Source organism: Petaurus breviceps, unplaced genomic scaffold (genome assembly GCF_028583685.1).
Source record: "Petaurus breviceps papuanus isolate PSGF00001 unplaced genomic scaffold, PetGlider_PUasm1.0 90895, whole genome shotgun sequence".
Classification (NCBI taxonomy): domain Eukaryota; kingdom Metazoa; phylum Chordata; class Mammalia; order Diprotodontia; family Petauridae; genus Petaurus; species Petaurus breviceps.
Window position 1 is genome coordinate 27010069 of NW_027187372.1, and position 25903 is coordinate 27035971.

The 25903-nt window shown below is 45.0% G+C and overlaps 1 protein-coding gene across 6 annotated transcripts in view; it reads left to right on the forward strand.

Annotated features, from left to right (window-relative positions):
• NAV1 (neuron navigator 1) overlaps positions 1-25019 on the forward strand; it is a 355581-nt gene extending 330562 nt beyond the window's left edge. For all 6 annotated transcript variants that reach the window (XM_069074553.1, XM_069074552.1, XM_069074554.1 and 3 more), the window contains 16 exons: positions 1182-1265; positions 1549-1660; positions 3196-3317; positions 7706-7902; positions 8978-9143; positions 9232-9400; positions 9922-10019; positions 10345-10440; positions 10672-10831; positions 11133-11368; positions 12421-12575; positions 12732-12803; positions 15120-15316; positions 15846-15964; positions 17700-17897; positions 18509-25019. In XM_069074553.1, the coding sequence (XP_068930654.1) occupies positions 1182-1265; positions 1549-1660; positions 3196-3317; positions 7706-7902; positions 8978-9143; positions 9232-9400; positions 9922-10019; positions 10345-10440; positions 10672-10831; positions 11133-11368; positions 12421-12575; positions 12732-12803; positions 15120-15316; positions 15846-15964; positions 17700-17897; positions 18509-18604 (2277 nt within the window). In that variant the 3' untranslated portion in view covers positions 18605-25019. The remainder of the gene's footprint in view (positions 1-1181; positions 1266-1548; positions 1661-3195; positions 3318-7705; positions 7903-8977; positions 9144-9231; positions 9401-9921; positions 10020-10344; positions 10441-10671; positions 10832-11132; positions 11369-12420; positions 12576-12731; positions 12804-15119; positions 15317-15845; positions 15965-17699; positions 17898-18508) is intronic.
• Positions 25020-25903: the final 884 nt, after the last annotated feature.

The following is a 25903-nucleotide window of genomic DNA, read 5'->3' on the forward strand; positions in this document are numbered from 1 at the left end:
AGAAGTAAAAAGGAACAGCAGGTGATGAGGTCAGGATGATGGCAGTTTTCCAGGCATTGGAAGAAAACAGACAACTCAGTGCCACAGAAGACATCTCTCCACTTGGGAATCCTAGTCCTGAGGGCAAATTTATGATAGTGGAGAAGGAACCTGATTGGAGAAACAAAGGTCTGTCTGTATTAAGGCACAAATGAGAGGGGGTGGGTGCTAGGGGGAAGAAAAAGGTTAGATTGAAGGCTTGGGCCATTGGCTATAAGTCACTTGGCATAGTGAAATCCTGAGGATTTCCCTCCAGAGGGGACCCCACTATTTAGGAGCTCACTGTTGTTTGCCTAATGCCCCAGTTTGGTCTGCCATCCTACATTCTTCATTCTTCCTCCTGCCCTAATTTCTCCCCTGCCTGTCCATCGGTGTCATGTCCCCACCCACTTCCACAATTCCTTCTGCCAGTCTGCCATCCAGGGCACAGGCTTATGGCTGGACCATGTGGGGATCAGCCTTACCCAGGGCCACTTGGCTCATCCAAATTTTTCTCCAAGCCCTTCTCAACAGCCTAACCTGGCCCCTCCTCAAAGAGTACACCCGACACCTAGTGGTCAAACTATGTAATGGCCCTTAGATCAGATTTCTGGTGGCAATCTCTCTCCCAAACCCTGAACAGAAAGCCTTGACCCTTATTTCCCAAAGTTAAAGACCGAAGAAATGGGGGGTAAGCAAGAACCAAATAAGTATGACCAAGATCCTCCTCAGGAGAGCAGAGGTGGAGTAAATATAGTATTCCAGCAAACTCTTAGAAAGCTGGGGTTCTAAACCTGAGACCCATAGATAGAGGGTACATAAACTTGGAGAAGAAAAAAAATTACATCATTTTCGCTAATCTTTGGTTTCCTTTGCAATCTTATGTATTTAATTTCATGTACTTAACAATATTCTGAGAAGGGTTCCATGGGCTTCGCTAGACTGACAAAGGGGTCCATGTAAACCAAAAAAGATTAAGAATTCCTTCCTCAGAGAATGGTTTAGAGGATCTACAAATACATTAGGGAAATGTATTTGGTAAGGATAGATTTTAAAGGCTTTTGTTGATATTGAAAAGTCCCAGAGCTGGCTTTATGGCATTCCCCCCTACTGCACCTCTACTCCCAAATCTTAGTCCATTTAGAAACGTGTCTTTGTTTTAGGCTAACCTCGTGGCCGCCTTTGAACAGAGCCTGGTGAACATGACTTCCCGTCTGCGGCACCTAGCCGAGACAGCAGAGGAGAAGGTGAGAAAGCTGGGAAATGGAAGGAACTAGTTTGAAAAGCCTGGGTAGGTGGTGGAACAGGGCAAGGAGAGAATAAGGCCACTTTGTAAAGGCTAACTCTTTTTCCATCTCCTTGGGGTGCTGGAATTTTCTATTAGGCCTGCTACTATCTCTCAGGGAACTTTGCTAGATTATCAGTACAGCACCCTCAGGCATATGCCATTACTGCTCCCTTCTCACCTCAACTGACCAGATAGGATTCTCCAGACCTCTAAATAATGATGCCACATTGATTTTTCCCTAGGACACAGAGCTGCTAGATTTGCGAGAGACCATAGATTTCCTGAAGAAAAAGAACTCTGAGGCTCAGGCCGTCATCCAAGGAGCTCTTAATGGCACAGATGTCACACCCAAGGGTGAGGTCCTGGGGAACAGAAAGAGGGGGTACAAAAGGTGGGGAAAGATACTCCCATGCTCCAAACAAGAAGCCAGGTCCCGTCCAAAACTGTCAAGGGAGGTTGTCCCTACCTTCCTCCTAGTCACCCTCCAATCTGGCATAGTAACCAGTAAGTGAAAGGTGAACTGCTAGGTTAGCCTTCTGTCTTAGTGATTTATAATCTGATATGTACTGTTGGGTGGTAGAAGTGTGAGAACACATGCCATCTTGAATGAGAGAATTTGTAGGGTTAGCATATCCCTGCTAACTTTAGCTTGAGTTAAGGATCTCCCCCATCCACCCACCCCCACTGCACCCCCTGCAGTTCAAGAACTGAAATCTGGGCAGCTAGTTGGTGCAGTGAATAGAGCACCTGCCCTGGAGTCGGGAGGACCTGTGTTCAAATCCAATCCAGACACTTAGCACATATTAGCCATGTGTCCTCGGGCAAGTCACTTCACCCTAATTACCCTGCCTTTCCCCCTCCAAAAAGGCAAAAAAAAAAAAAGAATTGAAACATCCATCATAGGGGTATAAAAATGATGATACCTTGTCTTTGTATAGTGTTTTCTAACTTAAAATAAAGGGATTTCATATGTTATATTATTTAAACCTTGCAACTCTGTGTTAGGGGCAAGTATTAATGCCACCATTTTTACTGATAAGAAAACTAAAACTCAGAGAAACCAAATGCTGTACCTACTATATGCCAGGCACATGATGCTAAGTGATCAGAATATAAAAAAGGCAAAACAGATCCTGCCCTCAAGGAGCTTCCAATCTAATTGGGGAGACAACATGCAAACAAATGTTATTCCTCATTTCATGCCTGTTACATAAGGTTGTCATTGTCGTCACCAAATTATTATTTTTTTTTAAAGCAATTGGGGTTAAGTAACTTGCTCAATTTTATACGGCCAGTTATTTCTGGCTGTGGTACTAAGTATCTGAGCCTGTATTCGATCCCCCAGGTCATCCCGGCACTAGGGCCAGTGCTCTTACTCGCTGAGCCACCTGGCCGCCCCATCACCAAATTATTTTGATGAGAGTCTGCCCTAGACTGAGTATTTTCCCAAAGATCCAGGTCCTGTCCTCAAGGATTTTTTTTCATTTTTTAAAAATTTTTTGCCACCTTTTTCTCTATAGCTCTTCTTAAAGCTTATAATGCCCAGGGCAATGTTCCTGGGAAGTTTATTTGACAAACATATTTTTGTCTTTTAATTAAGGCTAACTTCAATTGAATTCTCTTTTGAAACTTTTGCCATATCCTGTAGGATATATGAAGACACTCAAGATATCCCAGGCTTCAAAATTCATGATCTTATTTATTTTCCCCATGATCTAAAAAGTCAAACAGAAAGTCCAATGCTCTGTCTCTGATCATTAGAGTCAGTGGATGGCTAAACACTTTCTTTTTTTCTCTGAGATGGCCGTCAGACTGGTTGGGTCCTTCTGAACATGTACTTATTTAAGGTTGTCTTCCCTGTCTTCTTCATAATCTCCCTGGGCTTGTAGAGCTTCGGATCAAGAGACAGAACTCTTCAGACAGTATTTCCAGCCTCAACAGCATCACCAGCCACTCCAGCATAGGTAGCAGCAAGGACGCTGATGCTAAGAAGAAGAAGAAAAAGAGTTGGGTAAGTGAGGGTGGGGAGGAAGGGAACTGTATAGGACCCTGTTCAAACTTCCCTGAGGCAACACTCCATCAGGGAACTTGTCCCATCTATCCACTCTAGCCTAGAAGTGTTATCAGCTAAGAGCAAGGTCTACTAACTTCTCCTTTTCCCTAAACTATCTGTGGTCCGACCACCCACTCCCCATCCAGTCCCTCTGGGACTCTTCCAGCCTGACTAGGCTCAGGTGTCCATGCCCACTGGAGGAAGACTGAAGAAATATGCAGAAGAAGGTTGATCTAAGGATCAATCCCCATTCCCATCAGAATTATGGTGGGGAGAGGGGTCTATAGAGGAGGGGGACAATTACTCATTCTCTGTAGACTTCCATAGCTTTCCTCTGGAGGACCCTTTCTACAATGCTTTGGAGAAGGGAACTTTTATGAGTGGTTCCCTCCACCTCCCCATTCCAGATCCCCTCCGAGGAAGATTTTGTAGAATTTTTAGCCTAAAGAATGCCTCTGCATTTATTTTTTTGGACAGTTCTGATTAGCCTCTGGGAGGTCTTTCTAAAACTCCCCAACTGGCTTCTGAAACAATCTTGGCTCCTCTTAGTGCTTTGTGGCAAAGACAGGACCCCCACTCTCCCACTGGAAATATCACATCCCTCTCAACCCCTGAGTAAGCCTGGTCCAAGGTTTAGAACTCTCCACCCCCAACAACCCCTATGCCCTGCAGCTCAGGGAAGGCCCCAGCTGGATGAAATGAGTGATTAAGTGTTGCTTTTTTTTCCCTCTCAAATGCTGACCTCAAACCCCTATTTTTTTCCAGGTCTATGAGGTAAGACTCCACCCCTCCCCCTTCCACCTTTCCCTTTGCTGTGACTTTCCCATTTCCAGGGCAACTCATTCACTCTGCACCAGATGTCCACTGATGAAACTAATCATCACACTCATGCCATTATTCTTAACCCACCTTGCTGCATGGTCCATCCATAGCTACTCCAAATGAGCATAGAGGAGGTGGTCTGATTGGGAAATTAATGGGAAAAAAAGTTACACGCTACCCTGAATCATTCATTCTACTCCCTCTCATTACAATTCTCCCCCAAGTATCTCTCTCTCTCTCTCAATCTCTCTCTCTCTTTCTCTCTCTCCCTCCATCTTTCTCTTTCTCTCCCTCCTCTCTCTCTTTCTGTCCCTCTCTCTCTTCCTCTCTCTCTCATCACACACACACACACACACACACACACACACACATACACACACACACACACATGCACACACACACACATGCACACACTCCTTACAAGCTGGCCTGTAGCCAAATTAGGCTCTAACACTTCAGAGAATGATATTTCGTGGGGGTTACCCACTTTCCATCTCCAGTCACATGAAACTAGAAGCCCAGTGTGGAGAATGCTTACTAAATAAATATTACTTTAACCCTAGGCTTTACAGGCCATTCCAGTTCTGGCCTTGCCCAAAGGAGATTGTTCTAAAGTAAGACAAAAGAAAGATGAGCAGTGAATGTTCTCCATCTGAGGATTCCTGAGATACCAGGGAAGATCTACAGCTGTCTTGAAAACTGGAGTGATTAGTCTAGAGCAAGGTCCTGGTATCTGAGGATCTTTCTAATTATTCCAGACTCATGTTGATCATGTTCATCCATATCTAGTCTAGGGTAGGCAGGCAAGGCTGCAAGGAGTGGTGTATGAGGTTCATAGCCAGGAATATTGTTTCCTGGGGTGGTGTATGAGGTTCATAGCCAGGGCTATTGTTTCCCATGATAGGCATCATAGTGTCCCTAAGGTCCTGGTCTATCTGCATCCTATCAGTTCAACTAAATAGACATTTGTTAAGTACTTGGCATGGACTCAGTATGGTACTAAGTGCTGTGAAGGACAGAGCCTCTTCCCTCAATGAGCTTATAGTCATGTTGGAAAGACAAGATGTATAACCAAACAATGAAGCCGATAACAGAGACTAGAAAGCAGATAATTAAGTGCCAGTATAAGTGGTAGAAATGATAAACACCATGACAAATGGAGGCATGTGATGTGGGCGAAAGCTCTGGAGTTGGACCACAATTTATGGTCAGAATTCATATTGGTTCAGAGCAGGGATGAGGGCATTCCAGGCAGGAGGAGCTGAGATGTGACAAGGCGCATGAACTTGGCGCTGGAAACTAAGGAGAGATGGCACTGAATAAGTAAAATGGACACAATTATAGAATGCCTTTCAGGGACCAGGAGTTTGGACCAGGTCCTATATGCAAGAAACATTTTTTGAACATAGCAGCGAGGTGATCAAAATAGCATTTTAAAATCAACCTAGTCTCATTGTCCAAAAGATTGAAAGAACTGATAAGGGAGATTGGAAAAGGAGGAGACTAGGCAACTATTGGAATATTTAGGTATGAGCTGATAGTACCTATCCCATGCTCCTTAGCACCTTGCCTTGCCAGCTAAAGAGCTGAATAAGTTCGATTCAGTCCCCATTCAACAAGCATTTATTGAATTCCTACACTGTGCAAGCACTGACCTTAGGACTTTGGTAATCTATTTGCTTACCCTTGGAAATACCCAAAAGGGATCTTGACCAGGGAAGCCAAATCTCAAGGTTAGTGGCTCCCAGCAGAACAGAGGGGTTGTGACCCTAGCAATAAAATGCTGATGCTGGTGCAAGGGGATCCTACTGGGACTTCCTTAGAATCCTAGAGAATCAGAGTTCCTGCTTATTGGGCAACTACAGACACAAGGTCCCACATCTTGCATGTGCACACATGCAACTCCCAATGCTGCAGTAATGAAATGCAAATGATACCAATCAGATGGCCCAGGTTCCTAGTCCTAGCTCTCTCTTGCCCTGTAATCTACTGGGCCTGAGCTTCTTGATATATTAAAGGGGGGGGATAGATTAAGTCAACTGTCAAGTCCCTTTTTAGTTCTAAAATTTACATACACACAGACACAAATACACATACTCCATTATTCCCACATGTGTATACACTCATTATCCCTCATTACCTACTTTAATGGACACATACATATGCCCATCCCCACTATTAGTGAACCAGGCCCTGCCTCCAACTGCTTGAGCTTATGTATTATATCCCACTTAGTAAGAATCTGGTCACCAGCTACCCATAAGCTGGAAGCTGTCGCCAGACAGCTCTTCCTATGCTCCAAGAGATCCCCTCTCCCAACCACCTGGAAATGGAAGTCTCTAATATCTATAAAACCCCAATACTTTCTCCTTCCTTCCCCCTACCATCCAAAAGCCCTGGTTCACCTCTGTCCCTTGCAATATTTGGCATCATTTCTACCGCCTCCTACCACCATCCCAATTCTGTGTTCCTGGGTGTGTGTGCATTCATATGGGTGTGCATGCTGCATGACCTGAGCCTGCAACATGGGACAGTTCCCTGGTTTGCAGCATTAGCTCACATTTTTAAGTTCCATTTCAATGAGGCCTTCCTCAAGAAGGGAAAAGGGAGGGTAGTTGAGAGTTGACTCACTGGAGAGCACTGGAGTCTGGCTTGTTGCCTCATGCTCTGACCAGGTGAGAATAAGAAGCCCTAACACATACTTGTGGCCCCTTCTCCTAGCAGTTCCTGAAGAACCTAAGGTGACCTAGGATTACAGGCAATTCTGGTATCTGGGTATTAGGCAGGTGAGCCCTAGTTAGAGATTGAATCCTGAGACCCAGTGATGCCAGGTTCTAGGCCAGGGGTTCTTAACTTAGGATACATGAACTTGGTTTGGTTGGTTGGGCTTTTTTAAGATTTCCATAACTGCATCCAAATATAATTGATTTCCTTTGTAATTCTACATATTTTATTTTATGCATTTAAAAACATTACTCTAAGAATAGGCTTCCCCAGACTGCCAAAAGTGTCATGATAAAAAAAAAGGTTAAGAACCCCCAGTCTAGACATTAGTAAGTGTTCTGCTAAGAGAAATAGATTTGAGGCACCCACACTGCAGAGAAGCACCAGCCAGCATCCGTGGGCCCCACTGTGACTGTGCCCTGACTGCTTTCTGTGCCTTGGAGAATGCCTATAAGGCTACCTTCTGAGGTATTGTTTACCTAGACATGAGAAGAAAGGCCCAAATCCAAGCCAAGTACCCCACACAAAAAACAAAAGACCAAAAGGTTTTATCTTCTCTCCCAGCCCCAATTTCTAAAGAACTCTTCTACTCATACCCCCTGATGCAAAGAGGGACTTTATAAAGGAAAGACTTAATCCCCCTGGCTGGTATCCTGCCATCAGGCAAAGTGTCTCTACCTTCAACTCTCCCAGTTTCAGGGTTTCTAAACCAGCCTTAGCTGGGTCCAGTGCCTCTCCAAGGCAGGGTCCTGATACACAACCCCCTACTTTGCTCCACTCTTGGCTCTGTTCTCTTGCAGCTTCGTAGTTCCTTCAACAAAGCCTTTAGCATCAAGAAGGGTCCCAAGTCAGCCTCTTCTTACTCTGACATCGAAGAGATTGCCACACCTGACTCCTCGGCCCCATCTTCACCCAAACTGCAGCACGGCTCCACTGAGACAGCCTCACCATCCATCAAGTCCTCTAACTCCTCCTCTGTGGGCATTGATGTCACTGAGTAAGCCTCCTTCCTCAATCCAGGACTCTGTGACCTTACTTACCTGAGCCAGGGTCCCATATCTGCAAGGCATTTCCTTCTCACCATGGCATCTCTGAATCCCTAGTGTCCTTCGAGGCTCAAATTTTCTACATGAAGCCTCTACATGAAACCACTAGTGCCTTCCCTTTCCCCCAAAAAAAATACACTTTGTATTTATATCGTACATCTCTTATGTAAGGAGGCCTTATAGCATAAAGAATCGAGTACTGGCCTCTAAATTAGGAAAATCTGAGTTCAAATCCTGTGTGTGGCTGTTTGACCCTGGGCAGGTCACTTAAAATCTCTGTGTCCCAGGAAACTTTAGAATAATAATAATTACTCTACTACACTAATGTAGCACATACCATGTGCCAGGAATACTGTGCTAAGGGCTTTACAAATATTATTTCACTATGTCCAGTATTACCTCACTGTATCCTCACAACAACCCTGGTAGGTAAGTGTTATTGCCAAACAGAGGTTAAGTATTTGGCCAAGGCAATGTACCTAGTAAGTGTGTGATGCTAGAATTGAACTCAGGTCTTCCCGACTCCACACCCAGAATTCCCTGCACCACTGAAATCACAGGTCTAGTCAATAACAATAATGAGACTATATCTTTTATGATACATATGACATATATGATATGTCAATATATAACAACATACATGGTATTTCAAGACACATGTATAGATAGATACATGTTGCCTCCTTCAAAGGCAGAAACTGTTTCATTTTTGTCTTTGTGTTTCCACTATTTGACACATAGTAGGTACTTGATTAAATGTTTGTTGATTGATGCTCCACTGTAGGCCTCTGGGAATGCAGTAGTAGCAAATTGCCCATAATGATTGCTCTTTAACTGCCCTAGTACAGGGGTAATGTAGGGATTACCCTCATCATTGATAGAGAACCCAGTATTGCCTTACGAATCTGGAGGTGCTAGGGACACATGTCTATATCTTAGTCCCCCAGAAACATCTGTTTCACTGAAGGCAGCCCCATCTGTCTCTGGCTCACTTATCTACTACACTGCTATTCCCCACCCAAATAGGATGTTCCATGCCAACGAGGAAGAGGAGGAACCAGAAAAGAAAGAGGTGTCCGAGCTGCGTTCAGAGCTGTGGGAGAAGGAGATGAAACTTACAGACATCCGACTGGAAGCTCTCAACTCTGCCCACCAACTGGACCAGCTCCGGGAGACCATGCACAATATGCAGGTTAGCTCAGCACAGGGGCAGAGAGTTGGCGGAAGGAGCAGTGTGGGTCCTGCTAAGCCCACCCCTTAACTGCCTGCTCTCTCCCCAGCTGGAGGTGGACCTTCTAAAGGCAGAGAATGACCGGCTGAAGGTGGCCCCAGGTCCCTCATCTGGTTCAACCCCGGGGCAGGCCCCCGGTTCATCTGCTGCCTCATCCCCGCGTCGTTCCCTGGGTCTCGCCCTGGCCCACTCCTTCAGCCCTAGCCTCACAGATACAGGTACCTCTGGAGGATAAGAGCATTCTCGGGTGGGGAGAGGGAGGCCCGCATCATCTGTCCCTACTCTCCCACTTCCTGCAGGGTCAACCTGAGTCCCACTTGAATTCATTTTCTTCTTTCCTGGGGTTTGCTAAAGTTTTAGTGTTTTAAGGTTTGCAAAAACACTTTACTTACATTACCTTATTTGAGTCTTATGACAACCCTGCTAGGTAGGTGCTATTTTTATTTCTATCTTACAGATAAGGACATGAGAATGAGAAAAGTTACAAAGGTTTACAGAGGATTAAAATTCAGGCTTTCCTGACTCCAAGTTCAGAACTTTATCCTCTGCATTTAGGGACTGGGAGACTAAAGGGACTGGAGAGTTGATCAACCTGGGTTACCTGCCTGTTTTGTGCCTCAGTTTTTTCTTTGGGGTAACTAGAAAAAATTAGGGGATTAATTGAAACAGCTATGGAAGACCTAAGGCAGTTAGTGTGTTCCCAGGGCTTTCACTGAGCCTTTCCCATGAACCTCCATAGAACTGTCTCCCATGGACGGCATCAGCACCTGTAGCTCAAAGGAAGAAGTAACCCTTCGAGTAGTAGTCCGAATGCCACCTCAACACATCATCAAAGGGGTAAGGAATCAGAAGGGACGAGAGGGGGAGAGGCATTGGGAAACCCGAAAAACACTCATTTATGTCTAAAAATCAGTGGAACAAAATCCTGGAATATGCTTTCCCTTTAGTAGAATGTGAGCTCATTGAGGCCAGGAACTGTTTCATTTCTGGTTTTTTGTATCTTCCGAACCACTGGCACATAGTAGGAACTTATAAATGCTTGTTGAATGGAGACTCTGGGGACTCCAAACTAGAGCTTTCCCCTGTTGTGGGGGATGCTTCTTGCCTAGCCTCCCCAGAGCTCCAGACGGAATATTCACTTGCCTCTACTTTGGGCTTTCAGGACTTGAAACAACAGGAGTTCTTCCTGGGTTCAAGCAAGGTCAGTGGTAAAATTGACTGGAAGATGCTGGATGAGGCCGTTTGCCAAGTATTCAAGGTAAGAGAAACCAGTAGCCTCTTCCCACTGGGTGGATCATTCACTCATTGTGGGTTACCTGAGAGCTTAGATGTTTTATCAAGAATACTCAGGAAGAGATGTTAGAATGGGGAGAGTAACCTTCATCTCAATCCTCTTTAATATTGTCCCTCTCCTTTCCTCTATCTCTTCCTATTCCCCCTCTTCTTTGTCTTTTGTCACATCCACCTTTGTCTTTGGCCCTTTTTATAGGACTACATTACTAAGATGGACCCAGCTTCTACACTGGGCTTGAGTACCGAGTCAGTCTACGGCTATAGCATCAGCCATGTGAAACGGGTGCTAGATGCCGAGCCCCCAGAGCTGCCACCATGCCGTCGGGGTGTCAATAGCATTGCTGTCTTGCTCAAAGGTCAGTCCTTTCACCAGGGGATAGGTAGCACAGAGTGGGAATAGAGGCTTAATAAAGCATTAGAACCTTCCCTCTGGTACCCCTTAATGGGCCTTTCCCCTAAACCTGAGTCCTAAATCTACTTCTTTCAACATACAGCAAAAGATGTTTTCCAGGATGCTCCTCTAAGCTTCTTATCTGGGGTTTGTGGAGCCCTCTTTAAGGAGACTTCCTGAACAACGAATGTAACAGCCCTTCTGGGTTCACTTCAATCCTTAGGGTTCTAAACCATGGCTTCTATTTCCTGGGGTGGTGGATACAGGTCTAAAGGAGAAGTGTGTTGACAGCCTGGTATTTGAAACACTGATCCCCAAGCCCATGATGCAACACTACATAAGCCTCCTTCTCAAGCACCGACGTCTCATTCTCTCGGGCCCCAGTGGCACAGGCAAGACCTACCTGACCAACCGGTTGGCTGAGTACCTTGTGGAACGCTCAGGCCGAGAGGTCACAGAGGGCATCGTCAGCACCTTCAACATGCACCAGCAGTCTTGCAAGGTACCTGCCGCAGGACACCCTATAAGTGTTGGCTCAGTTGGCCAAACTCATCCCAAATTCAATGTTGGCCTAAATTCTCATCCCCTGAACGCTTCTCCCTTCCCCTCTCTAATCTCTTTCTTTATACCTTCTTTCTAGTCTCCTCTTCTCTATCTTATTCTTTATCTCCTCTCCTGGGCCTCAATTTCCATATCTGTAAAATGAGGGAGTTGGACGGTAATCTACATTCCTCTCCTGTTTTCCTTCCTTCTTACCCCTCTTTTAATGCCCCTTCTTCCTCACTCTAATTTCCTATCGAGAAATTTGTCCTTCCTCTACTCTACACCTTATCTCTTCTCCTCTCTTGCCATCCTTTCCATTTGGTTCTCCTTTAACCCTATCCTCTGCCACCATTCCCCAGCCATCTCCTCTTATTCCCCTTTTCTGTCCTCCTTAGCATCATCCCTATCCTCAGACTTTCTTTGAAGCAACACAAAGAACTGAATGTAGACAGTCAAGTTCTCCCTGAGCCCCTTGGATTTGGTTCAACTCTGGCTTTCTATAATAATAGCTAGCATTTATAGTGCATTTTATGGTTTTGCAAAGCACTTGGAGTTTGTTATCTTATTTGATCTCTAACTGGGATAACAGTCCCCATCAGTACTGGTCCCATAAGGGACCTCTGCCAGTCTTTGAAATTCATCATCCATAAGACTCCAGGAAATTGCACTAATGCTGGCACCCCTAGGGGACTTGGAGGTCATTGCTTAGGAAGCCAGAGAAATCTGTTTCTACTTAGCAACTCTCCAAACTCATCAAACTGACCCAGAGACACCAAAGAAACCCACAACTAACATGGCCTTCTTGGGGTCCCAAGTGACCTTAGATGTGACTTAGATCATACAAAAGGACCCCAGTTCTACCCAATATCAACCCCCAAAATGTGGCCAGGTAAAAATGGTTCTGATCATAGGATATGACTGAAGCTCTTTGGCCTTAAAACATTTGGTTCTAATTTAATGCTGTTATCTTTCTTTCTTGGGATCTCACCCACTCTCTCCCTTTCCCCCCAGGATCTGCAATTATACCTCTCCAACCTAGCTAACCAGATTGACCGGGAGACAGGCATTGGGGATGTGCCCCTGGTGATTCTTCTGGATGATCTGAGTGAGGCGGGATCCCTCAGTGAACTAGTCAATGGAGCTCTTACCTGCAAATATCACAAATGGTAAGCCAAGACCAGGAACAAACATGTGCTTATGGGAAATTAGGCTTCCATATCCATCAGCTTTCTTTCTATGATACTGGTTTGGCAAGGAGCAACATCTGAAACAAATTCAAACGTGTTTGTCTGTCTCCCCTCCCATTCCCCTTTTCTCCACAGCCCCTATATCATAGGAACCACCAACCAGCCTGTGAAGATGACCCCTAACCATGGTCTGCACTTGAGCTTCAGGTAAGGATCCCACCCCTTCATCACCCTTTTCCATCTTCCGATTTCCATCTCTCTGTCTCCCCCTGCCTATTACCCACCCTAAAGAACTTGTACTATAGGAGTATAGTCAAAGAGTCTGGGGCAGCAAAAGAAAAGAAGCTAGCAGAGTTCTTGGTGTTGGAAAAAATACAGTGAAGGAATTAACCACCTCAATAGTGTAAAGGAGATCAGTGAAAGAGAAGTAAACCCTCTTAGTGAGAGAAATCATGGCTTAGAGCAGGGGTCAGCAAATTGTGGTCTGAGGGCCAAATCTATCCCATCGCCTGTTGGGTTTTTTTTTTATAGTCCAAGCTAAGAATGGTGTTTACATTTTTAAATACAGTAAGACATTATTTTAAAACATAAAAGCCATTCTTAACTCACAGACTGTCCAAAAAGCAGCCTGGATTTGGCCCATGGCCTCTAATTCACCAGTCCCTGGTTAGAGGGTTAGCCCTATCATCTGGATTCTGGACCAATTCTGGTCTGAAGACAGGATATTAATACCGAAAGAGGATTATTTAAGTGAAATGAATTCATTTCCACAAACTTTAAAAGCCTACTATTGATGGAAGGTACTGTGCAAAGCTCGGGATACAAACATGAAAAATGGCACAAAGTACATTATAAGGGATGAAGGGAGAAGATAAGAAATACATGAATAAGTATGACATAAGTCAGACTGTGATTAGGAAGAGAATCGGACAAGGTACACAAAGGAAAACTGTGGGGAAAAAAGAGACCATTTTAGCTGGGGGAATGAGGGAAGGACTTCATGAAGTAGGCTGGCACTGAGTTAGATTTGGAAGGAAGAAAAGCATTTCAATAGGCACAGATGTGGAAGAAGTATATTCCAGGCAGAGAGGTGGGAAAATGAGTAGAGAACAAGAAAACAGAAAGAGTAAGTGTAGAGACAGCTCTTTCCAGAGAAGTAGAAAAGAAGTAGAAAAGAAGTAGAAATATAGGATGATAGTTTAATGGGTTAGCAGAATCAAGAAAATTTATTTTTAAGATAGAGAGACCTGACAGGGTGGCTAGGTGGCACAGTGAATAGAGTACTGGCCCTGGAGTCAGGAGCACCTGAGTTCAAATCCGGCCTCAGACACTTAACACAAAAATCTAGCTGTGTGACCTTGGGCAAGTCACTTAACCCCAATTGCCCTCCAAAAAGCAAAAAAAAGGAAAGACCTGAGCATATTTGTAGGTATCTAAGAAGGAGCCAGTAGAGAAGAAGAGACTGAAGGTCCATGGGAGACCATTGAGGTTCTTGGAGGAAATGGGAAAGAAACTATGTGAAAGATATAAATAGAAAGTTCAGTCTTGTCCAGGAGGAGGACCACCTTATTCTCCAATGTTAGAGTGCAAGCATACAGGGGTTTTTCAGGTTCAGAGATGGGGTCATGTTGGAAGAACTAAATCTTGTTCAAGGATGCACGGACATCTCCTGGAAGAGAATGGGGTGGAGTGGAGTTAGAAATGAGGAATCAAGAGAGCTTTCAGAATTGTTGCTGTAAAGTGATGATGGAGGATCAATTGAAAATGAATGCCATATATCACATTATTAAGCACAGCTTCTGCATCAGACACTGTATTAGTTGCTAGAGATAAAAATACAAAAGTGATACAAACACCTTCCTTGGGGTGCTCACATTTAGACAGTGAAACAGCATATCTAGGGGAGTGGTGACCAGCAAAGGGAGTTCTGGGTAGTTTGGGAGGCTGTAAGTAGATCCACAGGGCATTCGAGATTGTTATGACAATATGACAATCAGATATTGATTCAATGATTGTCCCCCGAGCAAGAAGTGAAAGGGGGAGGGGTACATATATGCAGGGTACATAGCTGGACGTTCCCTGCTGAGTAGACCTTGGTGTCCTAGTAGAGGGCTAGTTGGAATGTGTAGCATTGTCTAGGTAGGAGCAGTTAGATAAAGTAGATTAAGGTGAGCTTACTCAGGAGAGATCAGCCCCAGAGCTGCTTGCCAAGCTGAGTTTTGGCGGAGGGGTAGAACATGGTCTCTGGTCAGTATGCTAGGTGGCCAGAAGGAGGGCATCAATAGAACAAATGGAAAATGCCCTCTTTGAGTGGGCTGTTAGATGGCTAGATGAGATAACAGCCCAAGCTGCCTATGGCCCCAGTCCTGAGTTTGAACTCTCTCAGAAGTATCTGAGAAAAGACCAAGTTTTTTAGGTTTTTATGGTTTAATGGCTAGTGGTCAGGGGGAGGAAATGAATGGATGGGTCCTGTCCATGGCCCTCCAGTGCCATCCTCATCCGTTCTCCCCTTTCCTGGTATAGGATGCTGACATTTTCCAACAACGTGGAGCCAGCCAATGGCTTCCTGGTGCGTTATCTGAGGAGGAAGCTGGTAGAGTCAGACAGTGATATCAATGCAAACAAGGAAGAGCTTCTTCGAGTGCTGGACTGGGTGCCCAAGCTGTGGTATCATCTCCATACCTTCCTAGAGAAGCACAGCACTTCAGACTTCCTCATAGGTATTGGGAATCATATACCCTCTTGTGGTGGGTAGGGGAGCTCTCTTTTTTTTTAAAACCTCCCTTCTATAAAGGAGCCTTTCCTTTCTTCCTGGAATCTCCAGCATTTAAGCATGTCATCAAAGCCTAGTGGCCAAGTTAAGAACCAGTTGTCTATTTAGCTAATATTCATTAAGCATCTGGACATCTGATGCCGATCAAGTCATTTCTACCGTTTTGATGTGTCCCCATCCCTCAGTTTTCCTTTCTATAGAATGGGGCAGGGGGAAAGGAGGGGAGAAGGAGGTATAGGAACCTAAGATATTTTTAAGATTTATTAAACTCCACTAACCTCAAAAATGCAGAACATTGATCATTGTTACATCTAGCAGATAATTTGCTTTACTCACTCCTACACCAATTCTCTTTTCCTTAATCCTTTGGAGACCAAGCCCTCCTAGACCTGACATGGAGGGGAGTAAATAAATAAAGGGTGCAGCAAACAGGATCCTTGGCCACCCTCACCTCAATCTAACTCCTTTTCCCTTAGGCCCATGCTTTTTCTTGTCCTGTCCAATTGGCATTGAGGACTTCCGCACCTGGTTCATTGACCTATGGAACAACTCCATCATTCCTTACCTTCAGGAAGGGGCCAAAGATGGGATCAAGGTGAGACCCCTCCTACTCTCACCCACTAGTTCGACTCCTACTACAAGGTGAGACCTCTCCAACTAGATTGGTGTGCAAATTCCTACAATGTCGGAGCATGAGACATGAGTCTCATGTGAAATCACAGATGAAGGGGAATTTGGGGGTTGGGTGACTGAACTGCTCCCCCTACTGCTTTTGTCCGACAATTCAATTTAGTTCAATTTTAAAAATATTTGTCATCTACTAGAGAGCACTGTACTACCGTGTTTCCCCGATAATAAGACCTATCCCAAAAATAAGCCCTCCCCTTACTGTGTAAGATTCCTCTAAAATAAGCCCTCCCCCGAAAATAAGCCCTATTGAGATTGCTACTGTAGTGAAGGTGATCCCCTGCACTACACGCTATATTACGGTACCCTCTGTATGCATCGTCCCCCCCCCACCCCCCCTGGTGAAACGCATGCCGCGCTGCATCCAATCAGAGCTGCAGCAGTGAGCGCGTCATCCTGTTCTTTATTGAATTCATTATTGAATAAAGGTACATTTTTTTGTTCACATTTACCTGTTTATTAAAATTGCTGTCAATGTTCATTAAAATAAGCCCTCCCCTGAAAATAAGCCCTCTGGTGTTTTTCTGTCCAAAAAAAAAGTTAATAAGACAGTGTCTTATTATCGGGGAAACACGGTAGGTGTTGAGGCAGATAGAAAGCTTAAGCAAGTGCTTACCAAGTTCACCTAATCTAGCCTACCTGAGCTTGAGCTGGACCTAAACCATTCTCTGGGAGTAAAATAATATTTTTTAAAAACAGTGGGTCAGAAGTCAAGTGACCTGGGAGCAGCTAGGTGGCACAGTGAATAGAGCACTGGCCCTGGAGTCAGGGGGACCTGGGTTCGGATCTGGCCTCAGACACTTCACACACACACACACACACACACACACACAAAAACTAGCCATGTGACCTTGGGTAAGTCATTCAACCCCAATTGCCCTCCCCTCTCCCCTCCAAAAAGCAAAAAAAAGAAGAAGTCAGGAGACCTGAAAGACCCAGTAGATCTGGGTTTCTGTTTACTCATTAATTTGCCATGAGACAGACAATGGTCAAGTCTCTTAGCCTCTCTGGATTAATTTCTTCATCTGCACAATGGAAATAATAATTCCTGTCCTATATCCCTCGCTGAATTTTTTCCAAGATGAAATGACATATGTGGAAACATCTGGGGGGGGGGGAGGAGTTAAGGTCTAATCAAAAGCTAGGTGCTAGATAACTATAGTACTGGGCAAGTCAGTTAGCAAGACAAACCTATTTTTAATTTTCAGTGGCATCCTCTGTAAAATGAGGGAATTGAATTTAAGCTCTAATAGTCAGCATTTCTAGGAATCTATAAATAGTACATGTTACTGGTCAAGTTTGATACATTAACATAATTCATTTTTAAGATAGCTATCTCTCAATGATGTGGCAAGTTTGCAAGACATCATCATCGCCACTATTTTTATTTATTTATTTACTTGATCATTTGATTATTTATTTCTTTGTAAAGCTCATTGCTTCTTTTTTACTTCCCAAACTTGGGCAGAAGGAAAAAGAGCCTATGGAGAAGGGAGTGGCTGTGGGTGAGGGGGTAGGGTAGGGAATGGGGAGGAGTCCCAGGGCTCAAGTTTCTGAAAGAGTTCATGGGAACCAGCAAGAGACTTTAAAGCTACAAATCTATGGGAACAATAGTTTTGATAATCTCACCCCTTTCCCTCCAGGTCCATGGACAGAAAGCAGCTTGGGAAGACCCAGTAGAGTGGGTCCGAGACACCTTACCTTGGCCCTCAGCCCAACAGGACCAATCAAAACTGTATCACCTGCCTCCACCTAGTGTGGGCCCTCACAGCACAGCCTCACCCCCCGAGGAGAGAACCGTCAAGGACAGTACCCCCAGTTCTCTAGACTCAGACCCTCTGGTGAGTAAAGGCCACACTAAAGGGAGAATGAGTGGAAGAGATATCTATACATATGCTGATGGCAGAATGAAAATGTCAGAATCCACAGGGAAGGCAAATCTTGATTTAAAAGTTTAAATCTTGATTTCAACTTGATGTCCTCATTTATAAAATAGAAATAATAATACCTATGTTGCCTACTTCAAAAGATTATTAGGAAGAAAGCACTTTATAAACCTTAAATTAGTATAGAAATATGGGTTATCCTTAAGCTCCTTGAGGGCAGGGACCATAATCTACTTATTTTTGTATACCACACAAAGGCCTAACCCAATGCCTAGAACATTATAAGCAACCAGTAAATATGTAAATATTGCATATGCAAATATTGTGTGTTTACATATAAAAATATGTAAATGAAACAGAAGGGAGAAAGGCAGCTGGTGAGGAAGCTGTTGGAATGCCGCTTGTCTTCTAAATAATCTCTAATGATGCGATGTTTTAGATATGTTGGAAGGCCTCTGCACTGGCTTCAAGACCTGGGTTCTCTACCTTCTTCCCTGAACTCCCCCAGGTCCCGACTGTGAAAGCCCGACACCACTTTAACCACCCATTCTTGCCCCCCCCTTCAGATGGCCATGCTGCTGAAACTCCAGGAAGCTGCCAACTATATCGAGTCTCCAGACAGAGAAACCATCCTGGACCCCAACCTCCAGGCCTCCCTTTGAGGACCTGGCCGCCGCTGTTGCCCCAGAGAGCAGTGAGCCGGCCTCAGCTCTGCCAGCTCTCCCTCCTCCTCTTCTTTCAGAGCACCCATCTACAGCCCAGAAAAGGGAACTGGAGGGAGTTGGTGGGAAGGGAGGGGCAGGCTTTCTGGTGCTGCACCTTGGAGGACTTCCTAGGATTGGTGGGGTAGTGGGGAGGGGAGCTTGTTCCTCTGGATCAAAGACTGACCTCCTCTCAAGACTTTGGGGAGAGGGGGATTCTGGGAGATTTTTTTTCCTTGGTTTTCTGTCTCAACTACAAACTTTTAGGTTTTATGGGCAGGTGACAAGGCATCAGGAGAAACCTGCAGCAGTTCCTAGCCAATTATGGACAGTTGTGTGGGAGATGGCCCTATGAGGTAAAGCCCGGGGCAGGGGGAGCAGGAGCTCCCCAAGTTCTCTCCCAGCCTCTTCCCAACCCTACTGCCACTGCCAGCAGCTCTCCCCTTGACACCTGGATGGAGCCTAGAAAAAAGAAGCATGTGGTTTAAAAAAAATTTTTTTTTAAATAAAGGTTTTAATTCTGTTGATAGAGGGTTACAAAATCAAATGGAAAAGATGAAGCTGGAGAGGGGAAAAGTTGTCAAGGTAGAGAGAGAGCTGCCCACTCCCAACCCTTTGATGACCTACAGGATGTCCTCAAGATGGCTGTCAAAACGTGCCCTACCAAGATGCAGATATAACACCATTGCATTCGGCCCTTGAAGAAGGATTGTTAGCTCTGTCTTTGTACCTTCTAATTTAATATGCATGAGGATGGCCAATAAACCCTACCTTTTATTTTGTTTTTCTCCCACTTATCTATTTATTTTTCCTCTTCCCCCCCCTTCCCCCCCCCTCCCAAGACCAGGAGGTGTTTGGGTTCCTTTCCAAGCTTCTGTGTAGATTTTATGAGGAGGGCTTTCTTTTGGAGGATCTGGTGCTGTCTAACTGGTACCAACCAACTCAACTTTCCTGCCATTCTATCCAGCTCTGGTCTCCTCACAGTTCATGGGGAGTCCTGGAGTGGTAAAGAAGGACCAAGCTAGAGAACAGACCGAGGGGCCAAGAGAACCACATTCCTTCTCTCAAGAAAGCACAAACTCTAGACAAAGCTTCTGGAGTAGAATGAGAAGGGTCAAACTCAGCCAACTCAGTTCTGCTCTTCACCATGGACTGGACTAAAGAAAACTTGGCCCAGAGAACTGGAAGAACAATGGTCCTCAGGAGCCTGGCGGAGGCCAAATCCCCTAGCTGTCTTTCACTTGACATCAGGCAATGAATTGTTCATCTGTAGAGACACGGCATCCAATCAATGCAGAAAGTTCACAGAGGTGAGGGGAGGGAAAGAACATCTGTCACCTAGAAACCTCCCCTGCTGAAGATGCCCACTTTCTTGACTGTTCCAGAGGCTCTGACAGGTTGAGGAACCTGGAACCAGTTTGTACCTCTTCACTACTTGGACAAAGAAAACAGCTTCATATGTACCCTAGAGAGTCAGCAAGAAAAGGAGCCTCCAATTGGACATATGGTATATTGGGGTCAGAAGACCGAGGACCAAAGCCTGAAAGTCTGTGGGATCATGGGAAACTCTCTCTAGTATAAGCAAATTCACTTCCTATCATCTTTGGAAGCCTCTAGGAGCGCCAGTCCCACGCTCCAGCTTCCTAGCATAGCCAAAATTTCTGGGCTTTGCACATTTATCCATTCGATGAATATTTTGCTTGCACATCAGTGCTAAACAATGGGCCTAAGTCAGCTCTTAGTGTTTACCCTTCAGGCTCACAAGGAGTAAAAGAGTTCAGCTGAGTCAGGAGGGATCCTAACCTGAACCATTCTCTCCAACTGTCTGTCCTCCCCCATGATAGCCAGTGGTGTTTTGACCAGTCATCAAGCTTTCAGCATCCAGCTCAAATGCTTCACTGCTCCCAACAAGGGGCTCCTCTGCCCCTCCCCACCCCATATTCACAACCCTCAGGGCCTCCAGTCCTGAGGTCCATCATTGCTATTACTGCTGCTGCTAATTCCCTGATCTGTGAAGACATCTGACCAACATGGCTGTAACTTATGCAATTCTGTAATGGGAAGAGGCCCTTTGTCCAAGGATGGTGCTGAAATCACTGCCTTAAAGACTTCTGCTGTGCAGAGAGGGGGATGCCCTTGAGCTGGTTGTTCTGGCTCAGAAGGAAAGGTGATACAAAATGGGCCTGCTTCTGGCTGGCTAGCCTCTTCTGAGCCCTGCCTGGAGCTCTAGCTCCAACCAAGGCCTAGCTAACTAATGTTGCCTAGTGCTGGTAGAAGGAGCACTTAGCCCCTTCTCTTCTGGTGCTGCCTAGCCAATGCCTTTTGACCTGGATTGTTGCTGGCCAAACGAGAAAAAGAAGAAATGAGAAGTTTCCCTTTTTTTTCCCTGATTCCAATTGCCTGACATCCCCCAAGGGAATTCCAGTCTCCCAGGTAACCATGGATACAGCCCTGGATTTCTTTTGACTCCCTAGCAGATGACTTGCTATGACTTTCCATCTCTGTTACATTCCTGGGATCTGTGCCCCACCTCTGCTCTCAGTCTCCTGCTGCATTCAGCCCAGGTCTCCTGCTGTCCCGCCCTAGGGTGAGTGATTCCCCTACAAGAGGAGAAATCTGACATCCTCAGAATTCTCTCAGGAGTCTGGGACCCTGTTTACAGTTGCATATCTGGGCCCCTCACTGGGAGGGATCAATCATCTTGCAGAGAAAACTCAGACATGGTGGCAGCTGCAAAAGGTTGAGCCTCCTCATGGTGCTATAACCCCCTGGGAAGCTCACCCCAGACTCTGCTGAGACAGAGAGAACTTGATGTCTCCCTCACTGCCCAAGAGTACATGATAGGAGCAGACCCACAACATCCTTTCTAGTTATGTCCCTACTCCCCTGCTCAGGCCATAGGGATCCTATCTTCAGGAGAGGAAAACAGGGTTCCAAAGGTGGACTCTGGTCCTCAGGCACCTTCGGAAGATGCCAGCCTGTCTTGAGAAGGTTACTGCTCCTCCTCTTCCTTTTTTCTGGAAGCCTTGAGTTGGGTAGGAAATTACCTATATGATTTCTATACCTAGCACCTTCTTTGGGAAGAGCCACAGACTTGGGAGAGGTAACATCTCCTCTGTTGTGGATGCAGGAGACCAATAAGTGATGTGATCTAGCTGTCTTTCTTTGGCCTGGGCTCTCAAACTTCAAAAGACTTATAGGTCAGTAGGGGCAAGTATGGGATGTATCCGTTTGCTGCTTTCCTGTATTCTGAGACCTCATCATGGAGACTTTTCAAAGAAACCACAAATTGTGCAGCTCTAAGGTGCTCATTTCTCTGTCCTTGTATCAATGTGTGTGCTTGTATCCTTGTCATGTAAAGCCACCATCATGGAGCCACACATGGAATTAGAGGCTGGCAGGGAAAAGGAAGCTGTTGTCTGTGGGTGACCGCTACAGTGAAATTTCTAGTAACTGATTCAGTGCCAGAGTTCACTCTTAAATGGTCAGAATTCCCACAATCCAAGCTAGTATCCTTAGGAATACTGAAGTTTTTTCTTATAGCTTCTCCCCTTCTTCTGGTTAATAAGTTCCCAAAGATTGTGACCTTTCTCTCCTTCCACCTCCAGAAGAATGTTGGCCTAAGGGGTAAACTTCACTTGCTACAGATTCTCCAGGAGGAAGGGACTACTGACACCAGTCTCCAGAAACTGTTTGCACAGCAGCTCCATCCATTTCTCCCCCGAGATTTTGCTCACTTTGTAGGAAGGTAATAGAACCCAGTTCTGGAACCAAGAGGCTATAATATTGAACCATACAGGACATAAGCATCCAAGGCAATACCTACCATGGTGGAGGCTTTCCCAATTTCTTTGTCTCCATCACACATTTAACATAGAGTATCATGAGAGACTTGAGTAGTATTTCGCAAATGATTTCACAGGTCCTCATTCTTCTCCTTACCATCTTCTCCTAGGCATCCTCAGTTCCATTTAGAGTGAGTAGTAAAAGGGATTAAGCATGCCTGTTGATGCTACTTATTGCTTACTCTCTGAGGATCTTGAGCTGATAGAAACAGGTACCTGGTCAGAGAAGAAGCCAGATACTAGTATACAGGCATTATAGCTAGGGTTCTGGCTATCAAATTCTGTCTTGTAACAATATAAGGCTTGTCACAAGCCTTAGGCAGGTAATTAAGTGGTGGGAAATGAGAAAGTAAAGGTCCCAGAATAATCATTCAGAAGTGGGTCAGCCATGTATATCCCTGGATCCACAGTCAACAGAAGCACAGTAAACCAATTAAGTAAAAGACTTACCTACTCTATTCTCTCTGTAATAGCATGTCTCCTCCTCCTTTGCAGAAAGGTTTCCCTCTAAGTGCCAGGCCTTCCAAGGATCTTCCCAAGCATGGCTGTTGCTCCCAGAAAAGAACAGAACTATAAAAACGTGTTCAATCACCAGTCTGGGGAAAAATGAAAAAAAAAATGCACAGGTGTGAGGTGGCTTTCAAGGGATCAGAGGAAGACACAAAAGAGTTAGAATTTGAGCCTGGGGAGACAAATTCTAGTGTCCCTATTTTCTGAATAGGAGTTCTTTCTTGAGGAGTTTACCTATGACCCTCTGCTATCTTGGATAAATTTTTCTTCTCAATGTGCCATGAAGAATGTTATGATACCAGGCTGGCCATGGGACTGGGAGAGGTCCATGGATGCAGGATTCAACCCTTTAGTATTTTAAAGGGAACTGTGAGCATTATACAGTTCTTACATTGAGAGATTTAAGGACCCACAGTGAGAAGGTCTAAAATTCTGGTTCTGAAGCCACACTTTTACCCCATGTGGCTATTTCCCCATCCTTTTTTTAAGAGGCCACAAGACAAGAGAGTATTTGTATTTGTTCCTGATGAAAGTGAGTGGTCCAGACAGCAATGACAAAAGCCCTGAATCTCTGAAAGGGGCCTCAGCCCAGAAGCACCCCATGACTCTTCCCTAGCCCTCTCTGCTGTAGGTACAGGGCCTCTTTCTGGTCCTACTACTATAGGCTAGCAAACCCCACAGGGCTAACATTTCTACAAGATAGTCATCTACCCCTGCCCTCTTGTCCCTTTTTCCTTTGAAGGTTTCAGAGACTAATGCTGGGTGGGAGGGAAGATTTGGCCAGACCTTCATCACCTAGAACAGTTGACTGATCTAATTGGTTCCCTTCTCCCAAGACCAGCCTTCTTTAAAAGGCCTTCAGAGCAACCTAGAGGAATGGAGTCCAGATCCCTCCATCTTTTATCCTCCTCATAGAAGAAGCAGGATGTAAAGCCAGGTAGCCAAGAGAATGGCTCAGATATTTTGGTAGAATTTTTGGATTTTGTTGGGTTTGTTTTTTTTTTTTTGCTTTGTTTTGAGATCTGAAAAGAGTTTCTTATCCCAAATTTATAGCCTTTTTAGCTAGAGGGAGAGTAGGAGCAAATAGCTTGACTTGAGCTTCAAATTAGAAGATTTTCCCAAGTGGAGAGCTTCTGGCTACAAGACAGAGAGATCCTCTTAGCACTTCTATTAGGCAATCACCTGCGTTTTGAGCACTGGTGCTGTAAGAGTCTGGAAAAAAAGAAAAAGCTTTGAAGCTCCAAGAATTGTGAATTTGGCAAATTGCACTAAAAACACCTTTATCCTCCCCAGAAGGCACATGACATGCCCTTGGGCCACCTCCCTTCCCATGGGAGCTTCCTTCTTCCCTGCCAACCTCTCTGAGGCTAGGGGGAGGGAGTGATTGGATGAGAGTTCCCAGAATCCCCAGCCAGTCTCTTGGGCTACTGCTGCGCAGTAGCTCCTCATTTCCCAATGTTAGCTTTTTTCTAGAACAAGATAAAAACTTTTTTTAATAAATCCATCCCCCACTAGACCCTATCCTGTTTTAGACAGCACTGATTATGTGACGGAATCTGTTTCTCTAATGCATGGTATTCCTCAAGCATAGGGTAAGTGGGATGGGTCAGGGAGCTTTTGTAACACTTTTTTTTTAATTTATTGGGAACAAAAGCCCAATCAACAGGTCCCCAGATCTGTGTGTCTGTGTGTTTTCTCTCTCATTTGCGCTCCCTTTCTTCCTTTCCTTCCACTTTCCTTTTTATATCTGATGTAGAGAAAGCAACATTGAACCTGGAAAGCAAATTGATGTATATAGTTGCGGTAACAATCATGAAAAGAGCTGGGCTGTCCCCATACCAACCTGTTTTTAAAAAGAAATTGATTAAAAATCAAATCCATGCCAGGGTCAGCTGGAGAGGCCATCACCACCAAAGCCTAACCTGGCTGCCCTCCCTCTACCCGGGGCATGTCTCCTCCCAGCTAGATTCATCTGTCTGATACCATTTGAGTTTCAATAAAGTTATCTCCTGTATTGTCCAGTGGGTGTCTGTCTCTCTCTTATCTCTCTCTCCCTATCCAACTTTCAGCCTATTCCTTGGATCATCAGGTAAGAATTCAAAGATGTCATTTGGTTTGATCTGGTATTGTTCCCTAAGGTTGCTGGCTGAGCTGAGCTGCATAGAAATGCCTGATCCTCAAAGACCAAATGGACGGGTCTTACTGTGCATGTAAGATGACCACCTGTCCTCTGTCGGGATGAGAACATGGAATCTACCATGATTCCTCCTTTGAAATTTAAAGCATCTGGGCTGAGAATCCCATAGATCCTGTGCCTATCCCTTTAAGAAGACCCACAGCCTTGCACAGTAAGTGACTCAGTGGATAGAGTACCGGCCCTGGAGTAAGGAGGACCTGATTTCAATTCTGACCTCAGACAATTACTAGCTATGTGACCTTGGGCAAGTCACTTAACTCTGATTGCCTTAAAACACACACATACACACACACACACACGTGTGTCTGACTTTCTATCACTTTTCTCCTTTAAAATAGATTGCACTGATGTGTAAAAACAAGGACTTGTTCTAACTGAGTTCACTTCCCCATCAATGGCCATGGAAGGGAAATAACCATTCCCCTAAACACTCTGTCAGACAAAAGGGTCTTCTCCCTTCTCCTATAAAGTTGCCATAGCAACATTGCCCATTTGTGCTAGGCAGTTTGGAGGGAAACAGTAACAGGAATTTTAGGTCATTGAAGCAGGGAGCTAATGCTTTTGAAAGAGTACTCAGAGGAGTGAGTACCATGGCACACAATTCAGCATTCACATTTCTAAAAGATGGCCTAGGAACTGTCAGCAGACTTCACTTGCCTCTTGGGTATGAAAATTAAAGCTCTTCACCTAGCCAAAGCCCTTACCCTC